We start from the raw sequence: 10,744 nt of genomic DNA, 5'->3' as shown, positions 1-10,744 counted from the left end.
TCACTCTGGACACCTCGTTGCTGCAGAGAGTGCATATATTATCCACCTTTTAGAAGAACGTAGGAGAGCTCTATTAGAACACGTGGTTGTTACACAGCGTCGATAGATTGTTCACATATTCTCAGAAGAATGTAGGAGTATCTCAGTTAGAACACGTGGTTAAAAACGAAGGTCAACAGATTGTTGCAGGAAAGCGGGAGAAGGTCACATCGAACAACGTAGACAAAAGCTCCTGTTAGATTGAACGCACTCGTATACGGTGTATTAGCTCTTGGGCGCAAACTAACGCAGGCTGCTACCTGTGACTAAGCACGAAACTAATAATTCTAGAATACCACGGTGGTTTCAGGCTGACAACCGCCACAACTGTTGTTGCGGAAGGTCAATAAACCTTCAACACGTCGTCGACAAAGAACTGAAAGACAATAAAGTTTATAGATGCTTCTGTTGAACTGTTTAACAAGTGGTGCTGCTATGCGGCTCGAAGCCGCAATTTCTTTGTGGTTTCAAGAAAGAAAGGAAGGCAAAGCAGGAGACCAGTAGGACAAGAGGTGGTAGTATAGGCGGTTTCGCACGTACCTTGGCAACAGTGAACAATGCCCAGTCGAAGCTTTTGTTCCCATGTACCATCTACAAATCTGCGTTCTGGTTCACGTAAGTATTCAGATCGCCTCTGTAAAAAAATTTTTTCAGTTTTTTTTTCGAGTGGGGTGGACAATCCATTCAACGTGTACTCATCTGGAATCAACAAACGAAAGCTCAGGCCGGTAGAGTGTACATAACACTAGAGCGGCCAATCGGCCGACCTGATCGCTATCTCGCGTGGGAGCCAGTCCCTGGCAGCGCATTCCTTGCTTGCCTTCGTTTGCACTCTCCACGTGTTGCCATGTGTTTGCACCGCTCGTGGGAGTTCCTGTGCATCCTCCCACCTGCACTCAACTCTCCCTCTTTCTATTCCCCTTTACCTTACCCCCAGTCATCATCATCATCAGCCTGGTTACGCCCACTGCAGGGCAAAGGCCTCTCCCATACTTCTCCAACAACCCCGGTCATGTACTAATTGTGGCCACGTCGTCCCTGCAAACTTCTTAATCTCATCCGCCCACCTAACTTTCTGCCGCCCCCTGCTACGCTTCCCTTCCCTTGGAATCCACTCCGTAACCCTTAATGACCATCGGTTATCTTCCCTCCGCATTACATGTCCTGCCCATGCCCATTTCTTTTTCTTGATTTCACTACACTACCCCCAGTGTAGTGTAGCAAACCGGATGCTCGAATGGTTGACCTCCATGCCTTCCCTATCCTTTCTCTCTCTGTCTCTCTCGCTCTCTCCATAGTTGCTTCTTTGTAACACCGCGTTCTCATACACAGACGCCGTGGTATCGCACATATAGATATCACAGCAGCTGCATGCGCGTTCAAGCATAAGGTTCGTGTAGTACTTGTTTGACCAGACACGCACTCATGCAAGCACACGTAGAAAGCGTATGCTTCCATCGATATATTAATATTTTCTTCCGTTTGACTCGCCGTGCACACAACCGGCGAGTCAAACGGCGAGTCTCAACACAAAATAGCTTTAGTATGGCGCTTTGGCTGCTTACGTAGGCGCACTATAACCACAGCGTTTCGTGTGGCAACCGGAGGTTCCGTATGACGATGATGACTCGTTGCGAGTTGCGCTACAAGCCTAAAAAAAGGTATCTTCATTAGAACTTTGCTTATGCCTGCTATGGCTACGGCTCTATCGATCGCTTCTCTGCTTTTGCTTGTACACCAATAATCTAAACTTACCTTGCTTATTTCAGCCGCTGACCAATGAATGCCTCGGTTCGCTTTGCATCCCAGAACAAATGGAAGGTGAACGTCCCCTACAGTTCGTGCCGGGTGAACATTTTGGCATTCACTTACGAGCGCTGAGTCGTCTCCGGCCTTTCGCACCCGGGGCATACAGTGCACGAGGCGCAATATAGGATCCTACCGCACTTGACACGGAGCCATTGCGGCAACGCCGAAAATTCTCATGGAGTGTTCATAATTGTACTATCGCAGTAATACCACCACAGGACAACGAACGAAGCACTCGTGACGTACGTGAGAGTAGCGCATACTGCCAGCAAAGCCAAGCGTTTATCGATTGCGCGTAAGGCCAAGACGGTCGCCTTATCGTTCGAAGGAGCAACATTCTCGATCACTACGCGGGAAGTTTTGAGTGCATTGACTGGCTGTGCTAGGGCAAGTCCAGGTGACCAAAGGACTGAAACGTCTTCTTTCGGTGTAATCTCCATGTCGCACGCATTGATTCACGTAGTTTACTTAGGCAGACGTGATGATCGTCGCTCCAGTGAGGCGGCGTTCCTGGAGTTCACGCCACGCAATAGTCTTCCAACGTGGTCTGTCGGCTACACCACAGACAGCACCTGAGAGACCACGTACCGTAACACCAGTGTCCATTAACAAAGGTTACAAAAGGAGACTGCGAGGAAACACGACCCACAAAATAATTTATTTCGCGAAATAAAAGCATTTTACAGTAACGCACTGCAACGCTGAACATTAATGACGTCACGTGGTAGGCTGCAACGTAGCGCCAATCGTGATTAGCGTCTATGCGCGACTTGGCCACAAAATGTGAATTAACAACAACCGGATTCACTGTCAGAGAAAGCGATGCTCGACGCACTCAGCATCACACGGGGGAGGCAAATGGTTCACTGTGGACCCACTGGTCCTTCATTCTCCTTACGGCGCAGCCACCTTATCGCCGAACGGATCTTGACGGCCGCGCCAACGCTGATGTTCATCACCGAGATAAGGTGGTGCTCGCACAGGAGCAGCAAAGCGCCGCCGTCGATCTGGTGCGCCCGGAACGCTCGGACGTAGCGGGCGCATCCCGGAATTTGCCTTATAAACTCCGCGACCTCGTTCACCGTCCACTCCGACGGCTTCTTCATCGACCGAGCAGCTGGCGTCCCCATCAGGGCCGGCGTTTGCGGCACTGCGTCGGCGTCAGCTGAAACTGGTGTCAGTAGTACGGGCATGGCGGCGGCATCGGACACACCCAGGCGTTGAACCGGGATGGCCGGCGACACCTGAGCAAGCATCGGAACCTGGCCGAGCGGAGTGTGCGTCAGGGTCTGGGGTTGGCCGTGCCCCGCAACGAGGACGACAGGCACAGCACTCAGTATCTGGCGCAGTATTACCTGAATCGGGGCGGGCTCGGCCAGTGCCATCTCTCCGTAGGCGGGCACGGCAACCGCTGGAAACGGTCCGGAGCCAGCTAGCGCGGGGCGGTAACAAGGGACGGAGTGCACGACAAACCGACACCGGGGCCTGCCGTCCATACCTCCGCTGGGCAAGCTGGTCATCATCAGTCCGCAGGGGATGCGAACAAATAGCTGTGGCGTGCCACCAAGAAGGACCGGAACGTCGACGAGTGTGCCGTGGAAGTAGTGCCTGCGCATTTCGATCGGGTTTCCGTCGTACGGCGGCGCGGCCCGGCTTTGCATCGTGACGATGCTCGCAGGAGTGTAGTCGATGTTAAAAGCAGCCATGAGATTATCGTGCGTGCAGTCAATCAAGTTCACGGACAGCGGGCACGACAGCGCCGAGAGCGTTCCCGACAAAACGCTCACCTATTGCACAGTTTCGCTAACAGCGTCTACTTCCGAACCCGCCGGATTGACGACCGTTCGTCGCGGAACGCATCGGAACGTGTCAGGCCCCGGATGAAAGTCTGCTGACGATGACGTCTGCATCGCTTGGCGTCGGGTCTGGTTTCGTTTTCTATTTTTAACCACGGTCTCAAGCTCAAACTACGTTCACGCGTGGATGCGCATTAAGCGAACCGATGATTTGCTCTGTACTTCGGGCGTTTCCGTGCCGTGTAAGAATGACCTTTCGCATTTGCCTTCGAATTGTTCTTAGTTTTGATGTGCCTCGTACGCCTAGTGTGTCTGCTACGCCTGCGCGCTTGGAAGCTGAACAATAAGATGTGTGTAACCTTGGCTGTGGGTGCTAGTCGCGTAGTGGTAAGTCTGTCCGGGAAGAAGCCAAGGGCTAGTTTTCAGAAGAGAAGAGCTGTGATACGCACTCGCTTGTTTGTTTTTCATTGGGTATGGCTGGCTTGGTGGTTTCGTTGATCTAGTTTGCTTGATTACTTGCGTCCTTTCAATATATTTATTTATTGCTGGCCTCTCAGAGAACTAAGCGATGCGGCGTAATGGTCATAGACTGCGTTGCCAGCCCCTACTTTCGCGGAGCTAGCGTTGGCGCCTTCCAAGCAGATTCTGAGCGCGATCGTATAAAAATGCTTATGACATGAAGAGCACTTGGCAGTGCCGAGTGACCTCACATCTGCAGATTATAATGTATTCTGACATGTTCGTAGAATAGTCGTGATCTTTATACGGCTCGTATGTGGAAAGCATGTTCTCGCGCTAAAGCGGTTAGCAAGGACGTGGTAAGGACATGCCTTAAACCACATGTTCTTGCGAACATCTAAGCGAAATAGAAATATTATCGAAGCCAGCTATTCATTGACAAATAGTTCGCACGAACGAAAACCTTGGGAGCTCGAGGTTGGGCTTGCAATCTGTCTGGCCAAGCGTAGCCCCGCTATAAATTACGATGGCTCTACCGTGTGAAGTTCATGTGGGCCATCAGAACACCATGTTTTAAAACTCCTTGGACTATGGTTCAGACTAGAGGGCGACTATGGAAAGGTGTCTTTTTCTGTTGCAACTGCCCTCACTACTCGATAGGCTAGTAGTTCTCCCGTTCAACAAAAAAAAAGAAAAGCAGGAAGAAAGCAGGAGAAAAACGAAAAGCAGCGTTAGACGTGTGGTTCGAATTGCGTAATCGGGGAAAACAGTAAATTGGTTATTTCTGGTTTCCACCCGATCTGTATTAAACTTGACGAATACCATACGTATCTATCTATCTATCTATCTATCTATCTATCTATCTATCTATCTATCTATCTATCTATCTATCTATCTATCTATCTATCTATCTATCTATCTATCTATCTATCTATCTATCTATCCCTCTTTCCCTTCCCACAACGCCGAGTAGCAGGCTAGAGGAATATACCTCAGGCAAAATATATTTCGCATAATTAAACTTCTCTCTCTCTCTCTCTCAGGCAATACTTATTTGCGAGAAAAACCAAACAATTCGTTTACTAATGAACTAATTATATCAGGTAACTTTTTAGTTGCAGACTTTAGAAACATTGGGGACGCGTGAAGGCAGCGCGCATAAAGTCACCACCATCCGTCTCGGCTCACCGTGGCACGCTTTCCCTCGTACCTAAAGCATGCGGGGCGCAGGGCACGATGGGATCCAATCGCACTTGGGGTTTACACAGAACATCACGGCGACGCCAACGGCGAGAATTCGCTCGGAGTTTCCGAATAGAGCGAGAGAGTAAGAGAGAGAGAGAGGAAAGGGGAAAGGCAGGGAGGTTAACCAGAGAAAAAGATCCGGTTTGCTACCCTACGCTGGGGAGAGAGGGGAGGGGGAGGTAAAGTGGTAAAAAAGTAGAGATAAGTTTGCGAATAAATTGCTATTGTAATTAATAATCTAGTAAGCGGATAAAAGAACGGCCGCCGCGCCAGCCCAACGGTAAAGCTTGGCGCGCGTAATGTGGAACAGGTGTTCTCATTTCGGTCACTTCCATTTCCCGTTAGCATCTGCGTTGCAAAGAACGGTTAACTTCGCGCATGCGCCTTTGCTTAGTTGACATTAAGAGGAAGAAGTGGAGCTAGGCAGACCATGTAATGCGTAGGTCGGTTAAGCGTTAGTCTAATAAAGTTACAGCACGAGTGGCACGAGACTGAAAGAGCAGTCGAGGACGGTAGATAGGTCTTGTGATGAAATTACGAAGTTCGCAGGTCTATAATATCGGGTCAGCCAGCACAGTACAAGGGTAACGGGATATCACTGGGAGAGGCCTTCGTCCTGCAGTGGTCATAAAGATGATGATGATGATGATGATGATGATGATGATGATACGCTTTTCCTGACTTTATTGTCTGTTAGCCTCATGCGTTTTTAACTAACAGCTGTCAAGGGCGTGTAACATAGTCTAAGGAAAGATAACGTATTCGACACATGATCACAGGTTGAAGGTTCTTCCCCGTGACCTTGTTATTTTACATGCCAGAACAATGCGATGGACCAACAAAAAACCGTCATTCGGACAATTTCAATCAGTACTGTAAGCTATGGGGCATGCAAATCAATTACAATAAACGAACTGGCGCACCAGAACAAAAAGGCAAACCTAATATCTTTTGCATATGTTACTGTCGGTAATTTACTTGTACACGCTAATCAATTTAAGTATTTAGACGTTATCAAACCGCAAAACTAGGCGCGGAGTACATAGGGACAACATATGAACATACGCCGAGCCTCCCTGAGAGGGAGGCTCGGCGGGCATTCTTTTTAACCCCCTGCACGGGCCCTCCACATCTACAACTGCATTTCTACTGACCCATGCACCCACCTGCCCCCGCTCAGCGGTGTACTCCAATGGACCGCACGTCATTTGGGAATGTCCCACTATCGGTCCCCACCTCTACCAACTGCCCCGATCACAGCTGCTCAGGCCGCTTGACCCGGCTGGATTGACTCAAGCGACAGCAACAGCAATATTGAACAAGCAACAGCAATATCTCGTGGCAAACATCCAGCGAGCGCTGGAACTGCGCCATGAAAACGCCTTGGAAATAAGGATGTAGCGGCCGTAGCGAGAAATAAAGTTTTTCTTTCATCATAATCAACTTCAAACTTAATCTCAGCTACTAAAAAACGCATTAATGTAAAAAAATCAAACAGACGAGTTATATTTAACGAAACGAGCACTGCGGAATTAAGCAGGCGAAGTTTCTTGGGAAAATTAGCTTATGTTCTTTGTCGACTCACTGGCTGTCGCAGTGCCACCTGCTAAAGTTTCCTGGTTAGCATTAGCACAGACCTTTCGCGGTGGTCACATTCCGATGAGGGGGCGGACAACGAAAAACGACCATGCACTTAGGTTAATGACCGCGATCAAGAACCCCAGGTGGTCGAAAATACATAAAATAATAATTGATTCGCGTGGTTTCACGTCCCAAAGCAAACATCAGGGTTTATGAGCAACGAGATAATTTAAACAAGTTCTTTAACGTGCTCCTTAATCAGGGTGTGTACCAAGTTTACAAGTTCAAGTTCTCTGAGCGACACAGAACTTTATTTTACGTCAAGACAGGGCTGGAAGGTGTAGGGGGGGGGGGAGGGTACACCCCGTTGCCCGATGCTGTCACTCTCATGTAACCATTTAAAAAAAAGCATAAGTTTGAATAGTGAGGAGTAGTGCTTACTTTATTCAAAATAGAAAATTGAAGGTAGGGGACAGTAAGATGCACAGCAAATAAAATATCTTCGAAAAAGAAGAATGATAATAAAGCCCAGTGTAAATAGAGTCGAGCATTTTGAAATAAGTATAGAAAGAGACGCATTCAAAGCAAATATTTTCGAAAATGAGCTATTTCTATCAAGTGATAGCAAGATCATTGTTATTAGGCCCAAACTTTGTCTCAAGTGAGATTCTCTCAGCAGCTGGAAAGTGAGCCTGAACTGTCCTGACGTACCCTTAGCCCACGCACAATGCCTCCTTCTTGTGTTTCACTACTTTCAAGCGTTTATTTTGGTTTGGATGAGGGTCACCTGCACCTTTGCGTCAGCCAACACTTTACTTTTTGAGCTCTAGCTCCTTCAAAAGAAGAGGGGGCACACTTCCTTTCCCGATCAATGCGACAGTCATATCTGTTTTGGTCCTCGTTCCACCACGCATTCGCCCCACAGACCCTTTGAAGCATCCTCTTGGTCAGTTGTACAGTCAACGTCCGATTTTTCGTACTCCCTAGGGACCACGAAAACGTCCGAAAAGTCTAATCGGGCAGTCCGAAAAAATGAATGCATGTCTTTCACTGCCCTTAATGGCTCAGATCCTCACAGGCACGTGCGAAAAAGCTATGGAGGCCTGCCAGTACACTTATTAGGCACATCGGTGCTCGTAGTGCTGTGACAGGAGACGGCGGGTGCGCGCGTGTATATTTATGGAATACGCACCGTGCCCGTGACAATTGCCCCTTCCCACGCTTGTTAAGCTTCACCGCAGTACTTTATGTACGCTTCACCGCGTAACATTGCTGTGCTGAGGCGAAGCCGTCTTTCGGGAACCGGCATAATGCAACGCGTTCTCCTTCCTAAGCTTCGAAGCCCATTGCGAGGATTACAGAGTCGGAGTCGGTGCCACTACTGACAGCGGCGAATTCTTTCAAAGAAAAACACGGCAGCGAACGGCAAGAACCTTAATAGCGAACGTCGAAGCAGCTAAGCCTTGCACTGCCACGGTGGTGGCTACGGCTGCCAGCGGATCTGCGGGAGAGAGCGCTGGTTCGAGGCGGCCAGATAATCAAAACAGCGATGTTGGCTTTGATTAATGCCGTTTCCGACCTGCGGCCGCAGCAAAAAGTCCAGAAAATCGGACAGCGAAGGGTTTCTTGCGTCTGAAATGACAGATTCTTACACATGAAAATCGGACAGTGAAGGGTTCTTGCGTCTGAAATTATACGGATAGATACACATTGACTCTATGGGGCACGTGGTGGTGCCGCGAATCCGTCCGCATTATCGGGCACATCACAAAAATCGAGTGCCCGGAAAAATCGGTCGTTGCCTGTACACTGGCAACTACTCCAGCCACCGACACGGCGTCAAAGACAATTCGTTACGATTCCTCTCCTTTACTCGAGCCAGCAGTAGGGCGAATTTCGTTCCCTTTCAATAAAATGACATCCAAGCTTCCCTGATTGAAGTACAAGTTCCCCCGAGTTTCTCCAGACTATTCAACATCCCTTAGAATTCCCGGTTTTCCCGGTTGGCAGACACCCTGCAAGTTAATACAGGTGCGCGGGCATTGTTGCATTTTGCTCCCTACCGAAATGGAGCCGCCTCTGCCGGGAGTCACACCCGCTAGTTAACCTCTGAGCCACCGCTGTAGCCAGGCAAACAAAAATAACGACAAGGACGGCACAGTGATAATTAAATGCGTCTTAACTTAAATGTCAGATTAATAGATGTCTCTCTTAATACACCCTTAGCCCCTCTCGTTTATGAATCGCACGTTTTAATTAAGAAACAGAGGTGAATTCCCTTTCGCCTTCCGTGGCTTCATTTCCCGCTGGCTTCAAAGAGACAGAACAAATTGCGGCGTAAAACGCAAAACGAAAAGTTTATTTTTATTCAACGCAATAAACGTCGCGGCACCGTCTTGGAACCGTTATAAGAGGAACTTACCCCGTCTGTCCCACGATTACACGGGGATTTAAAACATGACGGTCCCGCCCCGCGCCAGCCCGCGCGCAACTGGATGTAAATAAGGCCAGTTCAAAAAGCACGCGCTTAACTCCCGTCGCTGGGCGAGGCACACACGAACGACCCCGGGCGACACGCCAAGGTCCAACGTGGTCACTGCGCTAGATTCCCGCGAAGTGAGCGTACGTCGTCCAATATCTTCAATGCCGGACCCAGACGGAGCTTCATGTTGACGTGCAGGTGACGACTCTTCAGCAGAAGCAAGGCTCTGCCGTCCACCTCCTGCTCACGGAACACTCCGGCGAATCGCTCGCAACCCGGGAGCCCACTGATGTATTGCACGACGTCGTCCACCGTCCAGCTACTCGGATCCTTTCCCGGCAATGCCGATGGCTGCAGCAGCGGCGCGAGATCCTGCGCCTGCGAAGCAGGCTGCCCGGCAGGGTTCGGCGCCGGCGTAGTCCACGCTGCGTTTGCGGCCGGAATCCGAGTCGGGAACCGCGCTGATGCGCTCATTTCTTCCATGGCCACGTCCCCGCAACCAGTTGTCTCACGCGCAGAGTGCGAAGCCACGTTCGGAACCGGGACCGGATACGAAGCCGAGATCGATGACGAGGTCAGGACGGGAGCGCAATATTCAGGGGCGGCAGGTTGACGTCTGCACGCGCACACAACGGTCGGAGCCGGGTCGTGCTTCGGGCTCGCGACACACGGCGTTGGCGGCGGTAGTGTCTCACTTGGGGCCAGCTCGTGTTCGAAGCTCGACTCACCGGCCGCAGCAGACGTCGTAGCCGCCGCATCCCGATTCGAAGCGAGGTCGACGTCGGCCGGCGCGTCATTCTTACTTTCGAATGCCGGACGAGGATCCGGAACCTCCGGGGAAGCCCGCCGCGACACCTCCAGCTCCGGGAACACGTGACGGGTAGCCTGTCCGGAGTCCGGAGAGCTTCGTCTCCACAAACCGACCGAGAACGGTTCGGTCGACTCTTGCACGACGTTTCCCGCGATGACGTGAGTCATGACGCCCGCCTGGGACGACAGTTTGGGCACGTGGTCGAAGAGTTCCGACAGGTTCACTTTGGTCACGGGAGGCAGGGTGCTGAGCCAGCGCTCGGCGCTCATGCGAGACCCCACGCGAGGGCCATGTCGCCGTCCGCCACGTCGCCGCCGCGTTGTTCCACGGGTCACGGTGCCCCTCGTCGTCGCAGTTTCGTTGCGCTGGCCGCGCCGGTGCTTTTCGCGCCTCCGCATGGAGTCCATCGCGGTTGTTTCCCGCTGGCAGTACGTAGCCCGAGCAATAAGAGAGATGCTTTGTGCTTCCTTTGTTCAAGTGAGCCCGACAACGACAGGGTTCGGCGCGCGAACCGCTCGGACG

The 10,744-nt window shown here is 50.7% G+C and overlaps 2 protein-coding genes across 2 annotated transcripts; both read right to left on the bottom strand.

The window, feature by feature from the left end:
• Positions 1 to 2,483: 2,483 nt before the first annotated feature.
• On the bottom strand, positions 2,484 to 4,904 carry LOC135896484 (polyhomeotic-proximal chromatin protein-like). Its single transcript, XM_065424885.1, has 2 exons — positions 3,204 to 4,904; positions 2,484 to 3,110 (listed from the first exon to the last, which is right to left on the bottom strand). The coding sequence occupies exons 1-2, from the start codon at positions 3,552 to 3,554 to the stop codon at positions 2,712 to 2,714; spliced, it is 750 nt and encodes a 249-aa protein (XP_065280957.1). The 5' UTR covers positions 3,555 to 4,904; the 3' UTR covers positions 2,484 to 2,711.
• A 4,618-nt stretch (positions 4,905 to 9,522) lies between these two features.
• Positions 9,523 to 10,629, bottom strand: LOC135896512 (polyhomeotic-like protein 2). Its single transcript, XM_065424941.1, has one exon. The coding sequence runs from the start codon at positions 10,627 to 10,629 to the stop codon at positions 9,523 to 9,525; it is 1,107 nt and encodes a 368-aa protein (XP_065281013.1).
• Positions 10,630 to 10,744: the final 115 nt, after the last annotated feature.

The sequence above is a fragment of the Dermacentor albipictus genome, chromosome 6 (genome assembly GCF_038994185.2).
Source record: "Dermacentor albipictus isolate Rhodes 1998 colony chromosome 6, USDA_Dalb.pri_finalv2, whole genome shotgun sequence".
Taxonomy (NCBI): domain Eukaryota; kingdom Metazoa; phylum Arthropoda; class Arachnida; order Ixodida; family Ixodidae; genus Dermacentor; species Dermacentor albipictus.
Note: the sequence above shows the minus strand (reverse complement) of the source record. Positions and strands in the feature narration are given on the sequence as shown.